The sequence below is a fragment of the Trachypithecus francoisi genome, unplaced genomic scaffold (genome assembly GCF_009764315.1).
Source record: "Trachypithecus francoisi isolate TF-2019V2 unplaced genomic scaffold, Tfra_2.0 Lachesis_group6, whole genome shotgun sequence".
Classification (NCBI taxonomy): domain Eukaryota; kingdom Metazoa; phylum Chordata; class Mammalia; order Primates; family Cercopithecidae; genus Trachypithecus; species Trachypithecus francoisi.
Window position 1 is genome coordinate 116,587,612 of NW_022681471.1, and position 22,158 is coordinate 116,609,769.

Sequence of the window (22,158 nt, forward strand, 5' to 3'; positions counted from 1 at the left end):
AAAAAACAAAATGTTCATTATGGGATACTGAAAAGATACATTACAAAATTTCCAACCAAAATAGTTGTTTAAAGGAAATAAACCTCAGATACCTGAAAAATTTACTGATTCAGTTTCTGCTTATTCCTCCATTATGGAAGATAAATGTGACTATGTAATACAGTCTAATATGTAGTTCCTAATGCAACTGTTTGCCTGTTTCCTGTAAAAAATAGTATGGATTTCAGGAGTTGAAATATTCTTTCAAGAAAACTTATCATACCTGTCTTTCAATTTGTATGCTATTACTTTTAATGAAACCTTAATCTTCCCACCATCTCTGTTCATTCTGCCTGAAATGTTATGGCATGCCTCATTTTTTACCATGAATTATGGTTCTTTAACACAGCTCAGCTCTTTCCTGGGCTGTATTTGTGGGCTAGGACTACATCTTCAATTGCCTCCAGCTAGGTGAAGGCTAACGGAAGCTTGCGTCTTTCCCAGTAGAACACAGGTCACTGAAGCAAGATTCATCCTGGCTCACAAGATGCATCTGGGTATAACTGAGGGTCTATTTTGAGGAGGTGCTCAGCCTTACTGTAACATTGAGAGGCTAAGTTTTCTCTACCACGCCCTCCCGGCTCCTCAGGACAGTTACTGCAGAGTTGGAGAGTCTAGGAATGGTGCAGGATCCACTCACTTGGGTCTGTAGATCTGAGATCTTCTCGGGGCGCCACTCCTTTGGTCTGCTGCTTGGAGTGCTAGCAGAATGAATGGATTTCTGCAACGTTAGAAGATCAGGGCTGTCGGAATTGGGAACCTAGAGCAAAATATGGACAAGCATTCAATAAGCACACTAATAAGCCTAATTAAGATATGTAACCACACCCAACAGGAGAACCAAACTAAAAAGCAAACCAAACCAAAACTCAAATGATCCAGTAAAAAAAGAACCCCAATCTCTCCCAATGTTCACAATGCAAGAGATGCTAAATTCTTCTGCCCTCTTAATAATTTTCCCTGCATTAGGAAAAATTGGCAGATGTCATGCAGCTTTGTTAAACCTCAACCCTTAAAGCATTCCCATGCTGTTAGTTTTAGTCGCTGTAAGAGAGAGCAGTTAAACTGGGCTATACTAGGAATTGCTGTCGTATCCTCATTCCATATTGCAGTTAGGTTATGAACCAGTTCAATAAAACAAATTTTTCCTGCTGGGAAAATGATCCAAACACTGTATTTGGTAGTGCCAAAGAAGTCTGGTAGGCTTTCAAGGATAGCAAAGTGAGAAAGTATGGTTTAGGTCATATTCCCAAATCATTGTCTGATATATCTGGATCTATTATTATGTACTAGAGAAATGCTGGAAATCTGTGCCACAAATTCCAGATGAATGCAACTGGTCTATTCGCCAGCTTTGGTGAACACAGAAGAGTAATGTCAAATGCCAAGCAAAAGCCCTGGTTTTAAACTGACCAGTAAAAGCTCAAGCCAGACAAGGATACAAGCTGTTTTTTCATGGAGCCTGTTAGCTCATTCAATTTGGTCAATTCAACTTGGCTTCAAAAAGACAAACTGCCAATCAAGTGTTAACAAACTCTGTGAGTCAAATGCAAAGACATTTGTTAACTGTAAATGTTAATAGAATTCCTTACATAAAATACAGGCTTTTATAAATGTTATCTGCCCATAATTGGCTAATCAGACAAGACAAACTAGCCTTTCACTAGTTTGTCTGCTTAATAGATTTTGTGCTTCAACTTTCTTAACTGATTCAGAAGAATGGCAATGAATTTATATCCCAGTGAATTTATGGAACTGGCTCACGTACTTAACTAGCATAAAGAGAATATGACCTCATGAAAATAAGACATGCTGTTGTCATCAGTAAAACAAGTTTACTGGAGCAGTTTTCAGGGCTACCATACATAAAAACGGGTACCATGGGTGGAGTGACTACAGGAAGCTTTTTCAAAGAAGAACTATGCTTAAATGATTCTTTGAATTAAAAAGAGGAAAGAGGGATTTCTTGATGCTTGGATTCTCCCCGTTGGTGGAATCTGTCTGCAATATAAGATACAAATAAACTAATTGCAAAAAAAAAAAAAAAAGTGCTTATTGAAACTACTAGCCCTTGGAAGCCCTCAAATTGCTAAATATTAACAGTCATTGAAAAAATCTCGGTGCTGTGCATCTATAGAGGTTCTGTGCCAATTCTCACCTGGACGTGAAGATGTCAGTAATGCAAATTCAAGACAAGCACAAACTTCTTCCAAGTATATAATGTGAGATCATGATCAATACCTCTAGTAGGAATGTCGAGAGACCTAGACACACCTACTCACATTAAGCTTATAACACATTAAATAAATTTTACTATCAGAAATATTGTTATAAGGAATTGTGTTAAAGAGCTACTGATAAACTTCAATCTTCTCCTAATTGCTAGAGAGGACTTCAGCAAGTAAAAAATCTACCATGTAATTTGCCTATTAGAAGAAAAAAAATCCCAACATACTGGAAACCCTTTCAAATTTGGTCAACTTTTAAGCCTGAAAACATCACTAGGAAGAGGTATTGATCACTGTGGTGGGATACTAATGTTGAGTAAGAGGCCTTATTCTGTACTGCTAGAAATATTTACCCAATGGAAAACATTTAGCACAATTCAGAATACTGGTTTTCAAAGGGAAGAAACAGAAATTTCAATATTTAATTGGAAGCATCATCACAAGTTGAGATACTAACTAACTAGGATACAATTAACAAGTTGGCAAAGTCACCATATGCTCTGAGGACTTATGTAACTCTGGATATGTAACCGAAGCCAGATTTCCCAAGGCAGCTTCCAGATTTGCTTGAATTGAAGCAGGCACCTTTACAATACAGAATTTTTTTTTTTTTTGGGCAACACTTTTCCCTGATTTGGATATCTCAATTATCAGAGAACTAGAATGTACATGAAGGTATTCAGGTATTTAGGTAATCTTTTAAGGGTATCCGTAAAAAGAGATTTGAGTAAAACATCCCATAAATTTTCTTGTTCCAATGACAGGAACCCTGAGGAAGAGTTTAACTTGCATCGCTAAAGAGGCCAGAGGAGAGCTCCTAGCGGCTCTCCACAGAGGCAGGTCCACGGTATAAACTGAGCCTGGACTTGGTATTTAGGAGAACCCAGTTCTGGTTCTCCCAATTGATTACGTGATTTTTGGGCTTCGAAGCAAGCCTATGACTGGCTTGGGCTCAGTTCCTATACTAGTGAATAAAAAAATTCAACTAGATTTAGGATCCACCTCAGCTTTAACATGTCATGAGTCTCCATGTACACTGGGCATCAGATTTTTATTCTTTTGGAATCTTATGCAAAGGCCACAATGCCTTAAATCTTTTGAAGCTTATTCTATGTAGTTTCTTTTTGCTGAGTTCTAGAAAGTGAAAAACAATTAACTGTTTAAATGCTCATTCAAAGTAGTCAGAGTTAACCCAATGTCAGGCTTAGGACTCTGAGGTTTGGAAGGCTGTACTGAGTGCTCTTTGGAAATCCCAAAGCCCTTAAATTTTATTTTTCATTTAATGAAAAGATGCAGAGGTACAAACAACTTTTGCGTTGGTAAAGATTAAGGCATTATGGCCTATGCAGAGATATTTTGCAGTTACTTTACATATCAAAAAGGAAACTTATGAAAGCCTAATAAAAAGTTTAAGTGGAGAGGATGTTACAGAATGGTTATTTTCCTTTTTACTCTAATCTATACTACTAAAATATCTAAAATTTAACTAAATTCTGAATAATAAAGTCAGTCAACATGTATACTCCACTTGTGCCACAGTGAGCCAGGGACTTTAGGTTTAATGTTGCTCTACAGCAAACATCAAAATCTAAATCTATATACAAAAACACCTTCAATTCCTTAATCTTTCCTACTTCCTACCACTTAATCACCCCACAATGCCAGGAGACCTGTGGTTTAGAACAAAAACCACAAAATAAAAATAACAGTGGTCAGGAGGTAGCCAAACTTTAATGTTCATGATAGAGAAACATATTCTACAGACAATGATAAAAGTTTTATTAACACTTTAAACATTTTAAGTATTCCTAGGTTAAATCAGGTCTATTTGTTCACCCAGTCTAAGTAACAAATGTAGTAGTATCTGACTGAGTGGCATTTTGATTTGACACTTTAAAAGCAAGCTTCAGTTAAAAATATGGGCAGTTTTTTTAAATGAATACTTCAGAAATATTATGCAGCCATTAGGATTCAAGATAATAAAGTATTTGTAGTAACATACATATTCTGTGCATGTAAATATAGATAGATAAACTGTTAAAAGCCAGAATACAAAATCGTACTAAAAGGATTGCTCTAATTTAAAACTTAAAAAAAAACAAAAAACAAAAAACCCCCACACCTAGTTTCCACAACATATGTATAGGTTAAACAGCTAGAGGGAAATATACCAAAATCCTAATACTAGTTGTGGTAGGGTATTAAGATTTAAAACGATCTTTTTCTTTTTCTCAAATTTTCTATAATGAACTCACATTTATTTTATAAGGAAATACATAAATTTAACAAGCAAGCAAGTGAAAGAATGATCTAGAAAGATAATCTAGGAAGGTATTTGCTAACATTTCTAGAACATCTGTGAGATAAAAATGCTTACTTCAGGTTATTTATACACATTCCTATGAACACCTATCTAATCTACTTCCCATTGAGTCATAATTCTATAATTTTCATAATAGAAAGGGCCTCAGAAACACTGGGTCTAATCTACTAAACTTACAGATGAAATCAATGAAATCCATCTGAATAGGCCATTTTGATTATGTCTTTTCCCTCTTCAAATAAAAGAGAATAAATTATGTATGAAGTAAAACTAGAACCAAAACCATTCAAAATGGCTAACTAGGCCAGGCACAGTGGCTCACACCTAGCACTTTGGGAGGCCTAAGTGGGCCGATTGCTTGAGCTCAGGAGTTCAAGACCAGCCTGCGCAACATGGTGAAACCCTGTCTCTACAAGAAATACAAAAAATTAGCTGGGCGTGATGGCGTGCATTCAGTTATTTGGGAAGCTGAGGTGGGAGATCACTTGAGCCCAGGAGGTAGAGGTTGCAGGGAGCCGAGATCACGCCACTGCACTCCAGCCTGGGCAACAGAGTGAGACCCTGTCTCTAAAATAAATAAATAAATAAATAAATAAATAAATAAATAAATAAATAAATAAATAAAAACCGCTAACTCTACCTTATTTAGCCTTGAAGTTGTCATAAAGAAAAAGGGGATGCAGTCTCATCTAGGGGAAGAACTACTCCTGCTGCTGTCCTACAGGTCGGGTTTCCCTAAGGTTCTCACATCACTAAACCAGCAGGATCCCTGCTTGGGTGGTTCAGTGAAGTGATGTGAACAGTCCCATGGAGCCAGCTCTTTGTTCAGGCAGAGAGCTCCCAGGAGACAAGGTGCATTCCAGCCCACGGCGCAATCAAAAGGCAAACATATTTTCCTTCTAACGCAAGCCCTAAAATCCCAGATACGATCTTTGTGACTATACAACTCTGAAACACACCTGTCAACGTAGGAATTCTATAACCAGCCAGGAGAGAATAAGGAATGATGGTTATTTACAAATTTCAAGATTTAAAAGTAAACCAAAACCCATTTCCTAAGTTTTTGCAAATCTTTAAACCCCCAGAGAGAAACAAATCCTGTGTCTTCAAAGTTTTTACGTGAATATAAACCCACATAGATAAGAAGTATACTGAGAAAGGCTTAAAGTGTTCTCTCTCATCCAAATTAAATTTCTTCTATTCCTGGAGATTCTGTTGAATGTCGAAAAGGTTCTGTTGAGAGGATAGTTGTATAGAATTTCAGAAAGAGACATAATACAGTGCATAATGTCAAGTCTCAATAAGAAAACAATCAACTTTGATCGCCAAGTGCAAAGTGTAAAGCATCCATTGAATAATGCAGAAACATGTTATTATATATATAAATTGGCCATCTACTTACTGTTTGAGATTTCTTCTTTTTCTTTTTCATTGACCTGAAAAATCCTTGTTTCTCTTTTTCCTTGAGTTGCTCTGAATGACTAATATTTTCAGGACTTTTCCTAAATGAGAAGACATTTTTATCATATTGATTTTTCAATCATTTTCTTGCCATTGTGTGACAAATATAAGAAAGACTGAAATGCATGACACTAGGTTCAAATAGCCAGGAAGAATCAAACACTTGGGTAAAGAGCCTCTAAAAAAGCACAGGAGGAACTGAATTTAATCAACCATGGTTAGTGATTATCCTCTGGCACAGGCTCACTCAAAACAGCAATTTGAGCATTACATGACCTATAACCGTTGCTGCAAGACATTTTCATGCTGTTGAAGACCTCAGAGTTTGAGATTATTAAAAGTACACAGCTTAAAGGATGGCTTTTCTATAACTCTACAAAGGAAAGAGCAAAACATTTTCAACACCTACCTTCATTTTTCTATTTACCTTTTAAAAACCAGCTCGACACGTTTATTATTAGAGACTTGTCAAGATACTGAACATAAAGATCAATACTGCTATAAAAGCATCCTGAATAAAAGTAAAAATTTGCCAGAAATTGGAAATATCCTACTTATTAAACCTTTCATCTACTTATTAAAACTAAATAAAAATAGTTAAGAAAAAAACGCAGGGATAGGTGCAGTGGCTCACACCTGTAATCCTAGCACTTTGGGAGGCTGGGGCAGGATCACTTGAGGTCAGGAGTTTTAGACCAGTCTGGGCAACATAGCAAGACCCCGTTTCTTTAAAAAAAAAAAAAAAGGCTCTCATGGGGGGCAAAAAAGCTTCTAACTGAAAATACTGACATTAAGCTTGATACCACTGACACCACCGGTATTTTGATAAAATTGGAAGATGTTAAAAGAATAAAATAACTAATATTAAAATTCAGAATGATATATTTACAATTTTGAAAGCCAGAAAACTTCAGACATGATGAAATGGGTAAGTGCTGAAAAGTTAAGAGTCTTTATTTTTATTTATTTATTTCTGAGATAGTGTCTTGCTCTGTTGCCCAGGCTGGAGTGCAATGGTGCGATTTTGGCTCACTGCAACCTCCACCTACTGGGTTCAAGCGATTCTCCTGCCTCAGACTCCCAATGCTGGAATTATAGGCATGCACCACCAGGACTGGCTAATTTTTTTATTTTCAGTAGAGACAGGGTTTCACCGTGTTACCCAGGCTGGTCTTGAACTCCTGACCTCCTCAGCCTCCCAAAGTGCTGGAATTACAGGTGTGAGCCACCACGACCAGTCAAAAGAGTCTTTAAATGCAGTGTTGTACTGTTGGGAAAAACATCTAATCCCAATGACAGACTGGGCCTAGGCCCTGGGAATTTGGTAAAAGTTTCTTGCGACAAGTTCTTTTGCAATTAAGGAGATGAAACCCTCTTGCATGGGGCTTAAAGATAGACTGCCCTAAGCTGAACTCCAAGACACAGCATTCAGTCACTTGCCATTGGTAAGGAACACTGCAGAAGAGTGGGGTTTGCTGGAATCACAAAAGCATGACTCTGGGAAAAGAGCCTCAGAGAGCATCTAGTAGAACTGGCAATACTATTTTTAACATTCTGTAACTTCTAGAGGTTAAAGAATTATATGTTTATGAAATAGCTATGTACTTCCACAATACTATCTGCAAAAACACAACCTAGAAGCACAACAGGAAATTCAGATTAATGGGTAGAAGTTTTTACCAATCAGAATGAAAGTCTAACAAAATACCACAGGTGTGTTGAGGGTAAAAGTGCTTTCTGCCAATCTAGTAAATTTTTAAGGAAGACATATTCATCATGACTGCGATCTCAGAATGTGAATAGGTGTTACTGTAAGAATATTAATGCTGGCACAGAGGAAATGAAGGCTTGAGACACCAGTCCTAGGAGGAAGTCCTAGGAGGATTTTGCATGGTAAGAGGAGAATCTATCCAGGATGAAACAGCGAATAAAATGAAAGTGAGAAGGGGAGGGTAATAAAAGGAAAGCTCGATGTCTGCAGTTTGCATGTTACATTGTTGGGTCCCCAGGACACAGGGAAGATGGGCCAAAGACCCGCTGCAGGGGCTCTTCAAGAGGCACTGGATAAACCACAGCTCAGGTGGGGATAGAGGAATGATTGGGACACTTTCAAAGATCCAGGCAGAGAAAGATCCCAGAGGTCAAAATAAAAAAAAGAAATAAAATACCCTTGAACTGGTGGATGAAAACTAGGAGTGAAGCGTGTGTTTGCATCACCAAAGACAGAAGGAAGTCAGAGAGGAAAAACAAAACAAGGGAGAAGCTATGCAGAAACATATATACCCAAAGAATTAACACAGAAAGGGAAGGGAGAAAAGGCTGACAGAGTGACTCAGAGACACATGGAAAGAGGTTGGCTGGAGCAAAGGCACTTGAAAAGCTGTGCTGTATAAAGGAATGGAGAATGAGTTATACATTGACAGCTGGAACTGAGCCCTATGGGTAAGCGTGTGGTTGGTCATTTCCCTCATTTGTGCATTCTGGCCCCTGTGATTTCACATGGAAGACAGCAGCTTCGTGCTGAGTGGGGTAAAAAGGAGCAGCACAGAAGAAGGGTAAGTGGGGGGTTCACATCAATCTCAGAGACAGAAGCTTTGAGAAGGACTACTCATCCAATCACCTGGGACCTTCTCCAAAGCAACAGTTGGGACCAAAACAGTATGGGAAGAGGGCAATGAGACAAGGGGTAAGCAGGCACACAGGCATGGGACTCTAATGTTAACATGACAGCTCTAACATGACAGCTATTTCCATAAGGGTCCAAGAGGAGACACAATTCCAAAGACTCACCTAAAGAAAGGAAGGAATTAAAATCCAATGAATTACTCAACCAATATTCAGCGAGTACTTTATACATGTCAGGCCCTGTGTTAGGTGTTGAAGAAACAGAGAAAAATAAAAGAACGAATCTGATTTCACTCAAGCTGCTCACAGACTCTTGTTGGGGGTAGCGGACAGGTTTGACAGCTAGGGAATGGGGTGGGGGGGCATCACAGTCAGGCTTATGGGACTTCAGTATAATCCCTCTGAGAGCAGCATGGAAGGTGAGCTGAAGAAGCGAGAAGCATTACTCTGACACTTTCCCTGCCATCTCCCCTCCCCTGGCAATGTGACGAGCGTGGTCAGCTAATGTGTGAGAAGAGAGCGTCAGTGAATAATTCTACAGGAGTAACTCTGCAAGCTATGATGACAAGCACTAATAGATACCAATATATTCATAACCTTATGAGAAAAAGAAGGCTGGGGTTGTGCAAGTTACAGCAATTCTTCATTTAACTAGTGAGATTTCTTCTTCTTTTTGTTTTTCAGACAGAGTTTCACTCTTGTTGCCCAGGCTGGAGTGCAATGACATAAGTGATTCTCCTGCCTCAGGCTCCCGAGTAGCTGGGATTACAGGCATGTGCCACCACGCCTGGCTAATTTTGTATTTTTAATAGAGACAGGGTTTCTCCATGTTGGTCAAGCTGGTCGCGAACTTTCGATCTCAGGTGATCCGCCCGCCTTGGCCTCCCAAAGTGCTGGGATTACAGGAGTGAGCCACTGTGCCTGGCCAACTAGTGGGATTTTTAAGTAATTTGGTTTACTCTTTAAACATCAATTTTTAACCCAATTGACAGCAGTCTTTCTAAATATATTTATACAGTTTGTCTTTTATAGCAAAGTGAAGCTGCCTGTTTTATAAACACACACTTCATAGAGATCTATGATATGCATGATTTTCCCACCTGCTTCTCTCCATAGCTATTGCCTGGATCCTTTTCCCTCTGCACCCGGTAGTACTACCTTGAACTATTTCTTGCCCTAACAACCTCAGTGCCACCTGACAGAACTGAGCATAAATGAAGAACAGACTCAAATGAGGGTGGGGGTGCTATCCTATTAGTAAAGATGATTAATCCCATCATATTAACTCTATTTTGCTTGTTCTGAGATATTTTGGCTATCTCCTGATTCTTAAGTAGGTTCTACATAACTGAGATGGCCAGAATAACAGCTCTGGATATCATACTGCAATATCTATTTATTGCTTTAAAATATAACATAGTAGTTTGCCTTTTCCATTGCAAGAAAGGGGTACACTGTACAAATATTCTCTTCCCGAAGTAAATCTGAAGTACTACTATCAAGGAAAAACAGACTGACCTTAGGTAAGAGATAATTTAGGAATAGCAATTCACGGCCAGGCACAGTGGCTCATGCTTGCAATTCTAGGACTTTGGGAGGCTGAGGCAGGCAGATCACTTGAGTTCAGAAGTTAAGAGTCCAGCCTGGGCAGCATAGTGAGACCCCGTGTTTACAAAAGGTACAAAAATTAGCCAGGCATGGTGGCGTGCACCCACAGTCTGGGCTACTCAGGAGGCTGAGGTAGGAGGATGGCTTGAGCCCAGGAAGCGGAGGTTGCAGTGAACCAAGATTGTGCTACCGCAATCCAGCCTGGGCAACAGAGCCAGACCCTGTCTCCACCCCCTCGCAACAAAGAATAGCAATTCACTATATTACCATAACAAGGCTCTTTGATGTTTTTTGTAAGTCACCAAATGTGCATTTCTCTCAAATATGAAGAATCTGATGAACCAATTCGAGAGCTTATTCAAGAAAAAAAATCAAGATGAGTCAAGTTGAACTAATGACAGACTAAGTGAGATGCAATGCAGGAAGGAAATATGTCATAGCAGCATTATCAGGAAGAGTAACAGAAACAAAAGGATAGAGCCAGTTCATCACTGGCAATTCTGGAACTCTTAAGTCTCCTAACAGCAATATTAGAATAAGGATAACCTGATGAAGCCTCAACTAAAGTTCAACATCCCAATTGAGCCTCTCATTCTTTTTAAAACAACTCTTTTCAGGTTTCTATATATATCCATGCGTAAAACAAGTTCTACTTAAACTGATTATCAAAAGACAGAAACAATACATTACTAACACTGTCTATCCCAAATTTGGATTTAATTTTGATCTGACCTAATTTTCACAGGACTAAGGTAATCTGTAATTGATACTCTTTTAAATCATCACTTCATTATGTAATAACCAAGAGAACCCAATTCCTTCTGTACTTCTGTATTCTCACCACTTAGACAATTTTGTCATGACTTGTCAAAGCCACACCAGAAAATGGTCAACACTGGTAAGTAAAGAAGTTGTATCTGTGTTCTTATGTTAATTCGCAGATCTTTTCTATATACTAAGGAGCTTAAAACAGTCACATGGAGAAAGAACACCAAAGTTTATCATCAAAGTGGAGGGGAAACACCTGGTGCTGAAGTTAGATGACAACGATAGTAATTGCAGTCACTAACATTAATGAATGCTTACGGAGCCAGGCTTGTTCTAGGTGCTTTTAATGTATTGCCTCATTTAATTATCACATGAACCCTATGAGGGAGGTGCCATTCTTAGACCTATTTTACACATGAGGAAACCAAGGGACAAATAGACACAGTTCCCTGATTGATAGACAGTTGCCATCAATCAAGATATCCTATTTCCAGAGTCTAAACTCTTAATCACAAATGTTAAGACTGTCATTTTATAAACAGGCAATGGATGCAAATTGTGCTTATACAGCAAAAGCGTTATTTATAGCTTTTAAAAAGTCATTTTTTATATTGTTTTAAGAATAATTAAGTAATTTTCACTATAGGGCACAATAACACTGAAACCTTGATGTAACTTTGTCAACAGGGTCCAAATTGTGACATCACATGGAGTCAGGAGTACTGACATAAGGCCCTTCTGTTACTTCTGGCAACAAACACCAGAGAGGGACTCTCTGACAGACTGGTCTTATTCCAAATCCAGTGTCTTACAGTGACGTCCCATTTTATGCTCTTGGTAGAGAACTGAGTAAAGTTCTATGAAGTACACACAACACTCTTCACATTTAGATCCTGGGCAGTCTTTCAGGGTAGTTGAGAAGTCTACATCATCATTTTTCTTAAAGTCCTTACTCCTCAGACCGATTCGCCAATGGAACTTGGTAACATTGTAATTCTCTCCCTAAAATATTTATTAGATATGACACAAAAAAGATAAAAGAATAAGAAAAGTTGCCACATCATTTGTCCCTTTTACTACCATTATGCTTTTATGGTAGCATAAAGGACTGTTCCCCTATTTCTTTTTACCCTGAATGACAGACAGGTAGCACAGAGGTAACAACCATGAGCTTTGGAGTCGGAGCCTATTTAAGTTTGAATCCTGGCTCCCTTCTCCATGTTACTGGCTGTCCAGCACCGGGCCAGTTCCTCGACTTTTCCAAGCTACAGTGTCCCTGTCTCTAGCATGGAAGCAGTGCGACTGTGAGAAATGACTGAGACGATGCATGTCAAATGCTAAGCAAAGTGTACCTGGTTCAATGTCAACAAAAGGAGACCGCAAAAATCATCATTCATGTCAGTGGAAAGCATATCAGGTATTTAATAATCCAGGAGATTTTTCTTCCCTTACATGATATTTAATATAAATGCCAAACTGGAAAAAAGTTACCAATAATGAAAAATCACATTTTCCTTATTCAATAATTTACCTAGAGAAAAAAAGGCCTAGCAGGAGAAAGAACACTAAAAAGCTCATCCAGAATTTATTTCAACTCTTAAATCTACAATTAAAAAAAGGAAGAGTAAAAACAAACCAAAATGCTCACCACGGATCGAATGCTGGTTGTCTTTTTGAGTGGTTGGTTCCAGAACTGCTCTCTGATGGTAGAGAAGAAACTCTAGTTGACACATTATTTTCATGGAAAGAATTGTCTGGACGTGGAGATGGCACTGAATAAAGAAAAAGTAAGTCACTGATGGACTTTTTTTTTTCTTTTTTTTCTTTTAGACAGGGTCTCGCTCTGTCATCCAGGCTGGAGTGCAGTGGCGCGATCTCGGCTCAGTGCAGCCTTGACCTCCCAGGCTCAAACAATCCTCCTGCCTGAGCCTCCCGAAGTGATGAGATTACAGACATGAACCACCACACACGGCTGATGTACTCTTTTGGCCAAAGCAGTTTTCACATTATCCTACTGCATTTTCTCTAACACAAATAAAACAACAAACAAACATACAAAAATCCTCATCAGCCCTTCACATAACTTTTGTGTTTTCTGAGGGTGAAGGCATTCCAGGGAACCATGTCCGTCCATCCACTGCTTATGACACTAATTTGCAAGGGTTAATTAACACCAGGTAATATGTATTGAAAATGGTAAACTGACCTGCCAGCTGATAAAGAGAAGAACATTATATTTTCTTTCTCCTCTTTTTTTTTTTTTTTTTTTTAAATAAGAGACTGTTACCCACGCTGGAGTGCAGTGGCACGATCATGGTTCACTGCAAACTCCACCTCCCAGGCTCAGGTGATCTTTCCACCTTAGCCTCCTGGGTAGCTGGGACCACAGGTGCACACCACCACACCTGGCTAATGTTTTGTAGAGACAAGGTTTCACCATGTTGCCCAGGCTGGTCTCAAACTCTTGAGCTCAAGCGATCTGCTGACCTTGGCCTCCCAAAGTGTTGGGATTACAGACGTGAACCACCGCGCCCGGCCAGGGTATTTTCAAGTGTGAATCTCATAGCCCCTACCACCATTCCCTGCCACCGTTTTGGCATTCTTTGAAGTTAAAGCTTTCTTATCATAGACCAACAACGTAAAATCTATTCTTAGTTGAAGTAATTAATATGTGTGCTGAAAGAGACAAACTACAGTTTAAGCCTTGACACTTGGGAGGTAGTATCACTCATGTTTTTAAACTAAATTACACAGAAATTTAGCTATTTCTACAAAAATATTATTTTTCTCTAAATTCTAAACGAACAGAAAAAGGTAAAATACAACATATGTGAATAAATACTTTTCTGCTTTTGGGGGGATAGTTATTAACTTTTTCTGTCAATTTCTAAGAATGGTTATAATAAAATTATACTGGAAATTTCACCACAAAAGGAATATACAGACTGTATATCAAGATAAATGACACAATTTCACTTGACTCTTGACCAGTAGGAATGAAAACGGGAAGCATTCTGGAAAGAAACATCTGTTATTTCAATGATACCACCAAATCTTCCTCTAGGACTTAGTAGTATCCTTGAAATGACAGATGTCTCCAGATGCTTCATCTAGTTAAATATTTTCCTTCTATATCTGAAATTTTAAAAATTAAAACATTCTACCTGCCAAGCTCTCACTACCCTCTCTACTAATGAGGTAGACATATGAAGTATTTCTCTGAATTAACCAATTTTTTTTTTGCAATCAAAATAAAACCATGTTTCCAGAGATCAAAGACGAATTAATTTAAATCTCCATTAGCATTTTATATTAATGCATATTCTCCAGACATCTATAGAAATAATACACCTACGGTACATTTTGGAGGTAATGCTTCAGTGATAGAAGAAAAGGCTTTTGCACATGTATGCTATAATATTTTAATTAAATTAAATCTGAATTAAAAGTTTAGTCCCATAAAATTCTAAAGTGTAATCATGGTATCAGAAAAAAATGCATTAAATGGCATATTCAATCAATGCCTTATGCTTTTCCAAAGGTTGGACTGGAAGGGAAGGAACAGTGTAGACTAATCATTAAATATACATTTAGTCCTAAATAACACTTCTGTGCATTTATTTAGCTGGAGTTCCTAATTAAAATGACTAAGCAGTTCTCCATGCCCCCACCCCAAATCCTGCCCCTTTCCAACTATCCTCTTAAAACAACAGAAATAGTGGGAAGTCAGGCAATGTGGGCATGGAGGCTTTAGAAAGCTGTGGTGACTCTTGAAGGCTTTACAGGCCTTCTGATCCCAGGCCTTGCTCTTGGCCCTGTGGGCTTGCTGTCCATTTTCCCCACCAGGTGTTGGAATGCCCAAGGGCTTTACAATCTATTATTGCATAGTTACTAAAAGGGATGGCCTTTGTCATTCAATGTCCCCTAAGTTTGTATAACCCCAAAAGCATCTGTTTTAGTTGTCTGTTAAATAACAAAGTACATTTTAGGCTGTGCAAGTACACTTGAAATTTTTCTTTAATTCAATCGACAAATACTTATGAAACTGTGCGAGGAAGTGTACTAGTCAATGAGAATAAAAAGAAGAGAAGATGGCTGGGCGCGGTGGCTCATGCCTGTAATCCCAGCACTTTGGGAGGCCAAGGCGGTGGATCACAAGGTTAGGAGATCGAGACCACGGTGAAACCCCGTCTCTACTAAAAATACAAAAAAATTAGCCGGGCGCGGTGGCGGGCGCCTGTAGTCCCAGCTACTCAGGAGGCTGAGGCAGGAGAATGGCGTGAACCCGGGAGGCGGAGCTTGCAGTGAGCCGAGATCGCGCCACTGCACTCCAGCCTGGGCGACAGAGCGAGACTCCGTCTCAAAAAAAAAAAAGAAGAGAAGATGAAGAGAACTGAGTGTCTCTGAGGGGCTCACAACCTTGTGAGAGAGAACGACAGACAAAGAATCAGTGCAATGTGGTCAGTGTTACATCAGAGTTACAGACAAGGTGCGACAGACAGAACGGAGAAGACGTTTCACTCCCTCTGGAACAAACTGTGGGAAGATATTATACTGAAGAGGACCTTAAAGAAAGGGACAGAGACAAGCTGCTCCAGCAGGAGGAAGAGTACATTACAGGCCAGAGGAGGGCACAGCCTGTGCAGTCCCATAGGCTGGGTACCAGAGAGACCGGGGGGGTGGGGGAGAAAGTGGCTGGAGAGGATGGCAAGGGCCAGACCATGGGAAGTCTGGAATGACATCCTAGAGAATTCAAATTTTGTCCTGATGCCAATGCGAAGCCACCAAATGACTCTCAACAGGTGAGCAATAGGGGATTAGGGTAGGGTGGGGCGGGGTGGACAATGGGATGCCTTGCTCTATTTTTTTCCCCCTTGTTGCACTTAGTATCTTTTACTGTTCTATATAATTACTATGTTTAGTGTCCATCCCTCCTCCCGAGGAAGTGAGTTCCGTGATGGTGGAGAACTTTGGATGTCTTGTTCACCAACAAGTTCTAAGCCAGAACAGTGCCAGACACATAGGTAACATCAATAAGTATGTTATGGCTTGACAGAAAGAAATGAGTGATAGGGTCAGAACACAGCTTCGGAAAGATCGCTCCAGTCACTATATTGATGGGTACCTTGGAGATAGGGAGACCAGTTAAGAGGCTACTCAAGGCCAATTCAGAAGCCAGGAGGGCCTGACTTAGCAGGAGCAGAGGCAGGGAAACCGCTGGAAGGCAACAGTGTAGGTGAGAAGGCCGCTGGCCTGAGTCGGTGAAAGCAGTGTGCACATAAAGCGAGAGAGAGAGGAGAGGGGAACCTGCTGAGTGCCGGGGGTGGGCTTACCTCTGTAAAAGCTACCAACTCTCCTTGGCACAGGATCATTGTACAGATGTCTGTTTTCTTTGGGGGCTGTGCCATCATCAGAGTGTGGGTCATGATACACTCCACCCTGAGGCAGGAAAGAAATTTATAAAAGTTAAGCCACACATTGATGAGAATATTGCCTATGACTTTTTTCTTGAGACAGAGTCTCACTCTGTTGCCCAGGCTATAGTGCAGTAGTGCAATCATGGCTTACTGCAGTCTTGACTGCCCCAGTTCAAGCAATCTTCCTGCCTCAGCTTCCCGAGTAGCTGGGACTACAGGCACACACTGCTACACCCAGCTAATTTTTTAAACTTTCTGTAGCGATGCGGTATTGCTATGCTGTCCTGGCTGGTCTTGAACTCCTGGACACAAGCAATCCTCCCACCTCAGCCTCCCCAAGTGCTGGGATTACATGTGTGAGCCACCTGGCCCAAATGTAGAACAGTACCTAATCAGTCTATAATTGACTTAATGATCTTTTTGAAAGAAAACTCAAAATTATGCCACAAGGAAAACTACTTACTTTATATGCCACTTCAACTTATTTGTGGGAGATTGGATATTAATACATTTTAAAAGCCAGGCAGTAATGATGTTGAACAAATGTTTACAGGCATATTTTATTGTGACATACCTCAGACTTCTGACGTGTATGGAAGGAAGAGGTGCCTTCTCTGGTGGTCTCTTTGACCGACGATCTTGCCACAGTCATCTCTGGAGGGAGCTGTTCTCCAGGCTAGAAGTAAAATTTAAAAGGATTTATAAGAGCATCCTGTTCCTAGGGATGGAACTCATCATGGTCTTTATTTGGTACAACTAGGACCATAACCAGCTAAAATAAAAAATGTTATTTGGCTAAAATACAAATAGTCCCATAAAAGTGAATAATCTGATGAATGTAATATAAGTCAAATTTCACACAGATGGAAAGTAAAATTCTCATTAACGTTAAGGCAAGCAGGGAACAAATTAGTCTGAAAATAATTACAATTAATTACAAAAAACAAAAAAAAATTACCCTTCTAATATCTAGACAGTCATGGTTCTGAGCGGCCCTCTGATTAGGAATTCTACTAGTTTATCTGAAATTTCTCTAGCAGATTTTAAGTCTGAGTTCTCCAAAATGAACTGTGCAGTTCCAAAAGTATTTTTCATGCAGGACTTATATGGCAAAGTCAGACGAAAATAAATGATTTTTGAATATATCAAGGAATAGAATAAGTCCTTTTAATAATTTCTGTGTTAAAATCCTCTAACTACTATAGTTTATGTGCTTAAATTCTTATCTTAATCTTCTCTAGGATAACAGAACTTATGTTTCATGTGTTTTCTAAAGCCAAATCATGATAGTGCTCATCTCCAAAGACATACCACTATCTTTTTCTCTCAAGGAAGTGAGTCACAAGCTAAGAACAGTACTCGGTCCACAATGGTGTTCACTGAGGGGAAAAAACACCATTTTCTATCATCAGAAAAAAAGATTAAGGAAGAAAATTACCAAGTCATTACAAGGAGTTCGCTGCATTGTATATCTGTATATTATGCACAGAAAAGGGCATTACCTTAAGCCTATGTGATATATCAAAAACCTTTTATTTAAGATTTAAAATATGATTATTTTTCTTCCTCTCATCCCCCAAATGTACTCTGAGGATTCTGGGCAGGAATTCATCCAACATAGCCTTCCTTCTATTTTATGAAAATGTCTCATTTGACTTTTACCACCTGTACTTTTTACAAAGGCCTCTACAAAAATTATTTTAAGAAAACAAATTATTAACATCTAATATAAACTCAGTAAGAGTCTCTGTGCTTTTGAGGGTGGCCCAACACTTTGCATGGGAGTGATTCCTAGGATTCACTCACAGCTTAAGTTACCTTTCCAGCCTTCTGGTACCTTTGTGCTTTTAAACTTGTACTTTCTTGTAGCTGGGCACTGAACCTCCTGAACTGGCTTTCGCAGTCCGTAACAGATCTGTGCTTAGCCCACAGTAACTGTTTTTAATTCGCTTATGACCACCACGTTCACACAAATTCTTTTCCTGGAATTCTCAGAGAGTAATTACTTTTTCTTTTTTCTTTTTTTTTTTGAGGCGGAGTCTGGCTCTGCCGGGGATGGAGTACTGTGGCCGGATCTCAGCTCACTGGAAGCTCCACCTCCCGGGTTCACGCCATTCTCCTGCCTCAGCCTCCTGAGTAGCTGGGACTACAGGCGCCCGCCACCTCGCCCGGCTAGTTTTTTGTATTTTTTAGTAGAGACGGGGTTTCACCGTGTTAGCCAGGATGGTCTTGATCTCCTGACCTCGTGATCCGCCTGCCTCGGCCTCCCAAAGTGCTGGGATTACAGGCTTGAGCCACCGCGCCCGGCCGAGAGCAATTACTTTTTCTAAGTTAAAAAGCTATTTGTTTTTCTGATTTCTTTTCCATTTTATACCATGCTGAATGCTAGCACACTTTACCCAATTTTCCCTTCCATGTCTCCTCTACGGGAAGCCGCCAGGAGATCTTTCTAGGCTCTGGATGCTCTTTCTCCTGACAGCATCTCCTCAGGGCTCCTCTGACCATTCCTCTGACTCCACTTCCAGCCTCTGCAAATGGGCACCTCTTGCTTTCTCCTTTCACCTGGGTGCCAGACCATCTCTTTAGCCTCTTAGAGCACACTTCTGCTTAGAAGCCAAGGTCACTTCAAACTCAACATGTCAGCAAGACACCAGTGGCAAGCAGTTGGCCTCAGCACCTGAAGCTTGCCTCATAATCCCAGCTCCATCCTGAACTAGTTGAATAAACTTGGAACAACTCACCCAATTTCTCTGAGCTTCGACATGCTCATCTGTGAAATGAAGGGGTTGAATTAGGTGACTTCAAAACTACTCTCTTTCACTCCAAACAGGAGGTCCTAGAAAAGAAACCATGAAGTCTTCCTTTTTCCTATATTCAGTCCTTCAAATCACAAATCCTGTTGTTTTTACTTTTGAGTAGAAGATCCACTATGTTTCCCACTGGCACTAACTTAATCCCAAACATATTCTCTTCACCTCGTGCTTGAATTATTGCAAAAGCCACTCCAAATTTTGCATTTTTCACTCCAGCAAAGTGGAACAAGTTGCAATGCCCAAAGCACACCATGCTGTGTAACATCTGTTACCTTCCTTCTCCTTCTAATGCTCTTTTCTTCCCTCTTTCCTGAGGTCACTGTCACTTTCTTCCCAACCTTCCCGGAAGTCTCTGCTCAGGTGCCACCTGTTCTAGGAGCTCCCACAACTCACAATTTGTACTGTCTCGCTCCCTTGGCACAGTGGCATGCCTCTAGCACAGCAGCCAGAATGTAACCTCGCAGTAGTGGAACAGCCTATCTGTTGACAAGTGTCCCCTGCCAGCTCACACACTTAAGACAACAGGGACCCTATTCATCTTTCTAGCTAGAGCTTTTCATGTTGCCTAGATCATGACATGCCTGAACATATCTTCACTCTTCAGCCTATTCAAAGCTTGTCTATACATCCCAGCCCAGAGCAAGACCTTCAGTTGCCCATAAAGCCATTTTTAACTACTTCTGCTCACAATGACCTCTCTCTATTCTCAATTCCTATTTATAGCCAGTGCCATATTGACTTTAGTCTTACTTATTTCATTGTTATCATGTATCACTTTATCTTCCCCAACAGCAGATAAGTTTCTCAAGTGCAAGAGCTCTCTCAAAACTCTTTTGAGTGCCTGGGAACACCCAGCATAGAAAAGGTGCTCAATGTCCAAATATCAGCCTCCACAGTCACAGAAGCAGCAGAAATAACTAAAATTTGTTAGATACTTACTTTGTGCCAGGCACTGGGGACAGTGCTTTATAGATGAAATCATGAGAACATTATTTTTAAAACACGCTCTACTGTAAGAAAGTAATCTTTTTTTTTTTTTTTTTTTTTGAGACGGAGTCTCATTCTGTTGCCCAGGCTGGAGTGCAGTGGCGTGATCTCGGCTCACTGCAACCTCTGCCTCCCAGGTTCAAGCGAAGGAATGCTACTTCTTTTAAGTAGGTTAGGTCAGTTCTAGAGTCTGACGATGAGTAAGATGGAGGAAGCATTATGCTAAAAATACTGTTTTAAGATTTAGAAACAATCCAAAAGACTGAAAATTAACATTTATCCTGGTATGAAGTTAAATTTATCTATAGTGGACAAATTTAAAACTTTTAAATTCAGTTAAAATATTGAGTAAGGTACTAGCAAAAGCTGTTGATTTAAGCAAATGTGGTTTGGAGAGATCAGAGAAAATACTCATGAATTCACACTGTATTTTAAGAAAAACTAAAACCTAACCTATACAGCTGATGAATTCTGTAATAAATCAAAATAGGATTCTCTCAACAAAATATTCCAGAAAGGAACATTCAAGAAAAAAAAATATTACTAAAAACAAAATTTGACTTTTCTTGAGTACTCAATAGTTGATCTAAATAGATTTAAAACAAACAACAACAACAACAAAAAAATAGAGAGTAGGACAAGTATTGCTTCCCTAAATGCATCCTATCAAGAAAAGCACGATGTCCTGTAGTAGGGAAAATTATAGACAGACCCTCATCACATCCCTTGTACCACCTTCCCCTGAAGGGTCACCAGATTTGGTCAAGGTGCTCAACTGTACCTGGGGTGACAAGAGTTGCAGGCTGTTGGCTCTAGCTGCCATCCCTTGCCCTATGCTCAAGCTTCCATCCAAGCCTTTGGCTCTCACTTTGTCACGGGTCACATACATAGAATGCCTATGAGGACGTTGCTGGGAAGAAAAGGGGCTGGTGTAGCCCAGTCCATAAGAAAAAGATTCGTGAGGTGCAGACAGCGAATGGGAATGGCTACTGTCCATGTGCTCAGGCAGCTTTAATTCCTCCATTGTCTTAGAATGTCTGGTTGTGGTTCGACGTGAGTCCAGCGTTCCTTCATTTCGGTTATTTCTCCAGAAGGGCTAAGCAAAGTTCTCGTGTCACTGTGTCTGGTGGGGGTTGGGCTGGTGGGAGAATTCAAGTCTAAGCAGCTAGATGGGAAGTACCTACTGGTACTGGGCTCCGCAATTTGGGCCCTGGCTTCAGAAAGGTTGCTCACAGACTTGGAGTCACTCAGTGCCCCATGGCTTTTGGCCTTGGTCCTGTAGGAGGGACTCCTAGAGGACTGGGGAATGGTGTCAATATAGCTATGCCGACTCTGCTTTTCATTGGGCTGCAGTGTCCCAGCTTTGCTTTGAGAGCTTTCCATGAATGAGTGGCGGTTCTGCTGAGATCTGCTGTTCGACTTGAGGTACTTTGTCCCTGGGCCTTCTGAAGGCTTTGGGTCAATATTAAAATCAAACTCTGTTTTTGACTTGGCTTCTTTTGGGCTAAGAAGGTGTGGTATGTTGTTGTTGGTGAGATCTTTGCTGGTAGACCCAGACTGGCTGCTTGCTTGGTAGGTTTTGGTGTGCAATGGACTAAGACTAGCTCCAGCAAGGTTTCCATTTAGGAAGCTTTCATTGGCAGGGAGACCTTCGTCAGCCCGGGGCAGGCCTACACTCAGGTTCTGGATGTCTTTGCTGTTAGATCTGTGGTGAGACTGCAAAGCAGTACTTTTGCCGGCTTGGTTTCTATGTTAAAAACAAAAGAAGCATATCAGTTTCCCTCAATAGCTAACACACAAAAAGTATTGTTAAAAAGAAAGAACAAATACTTGAACACCTGGAAGACTAAAAACATTAATTCTCTCAAGCATGTGCCTTCAAATAACAA

General features: G+C 40.0%; 1 protein-coding gene across 1 annotated transcript in view; it reads right to left on the reverse strand.

The window, feature by feature from the left end:
- The window catches only part of CDKL5 (cyclin dependent kinase like 5), a 230,783-nt gene that overhangs the window by 28,634 nt on the left and 179,991 nt on the right, over nucleotides 1-22,158 (reverse strand). Inside the window, 7 exon segments of the mRNA XM_033201021.1 lie at nucleotides 680-799; nucleotides 5,993-6,092; nucleotides 12,701-12,824; nucleotides 16,386-16,491; nucleotides 17,044-17,145; nucleotides 21,051-21,355; nucleotides 21,358-22,016. Of these exon segments, the coding sequence (XP_033056912.1) occupies nucleotides 680-799; nucleotides 5,993-6,092; nucleotides 12,701-12,824; nucleotides 16,386-16,491; nucleotides 17,044-17,145; nucleotides 21,051-21,355; nucleotides 21,358-22,016 (1,516 nt within the window).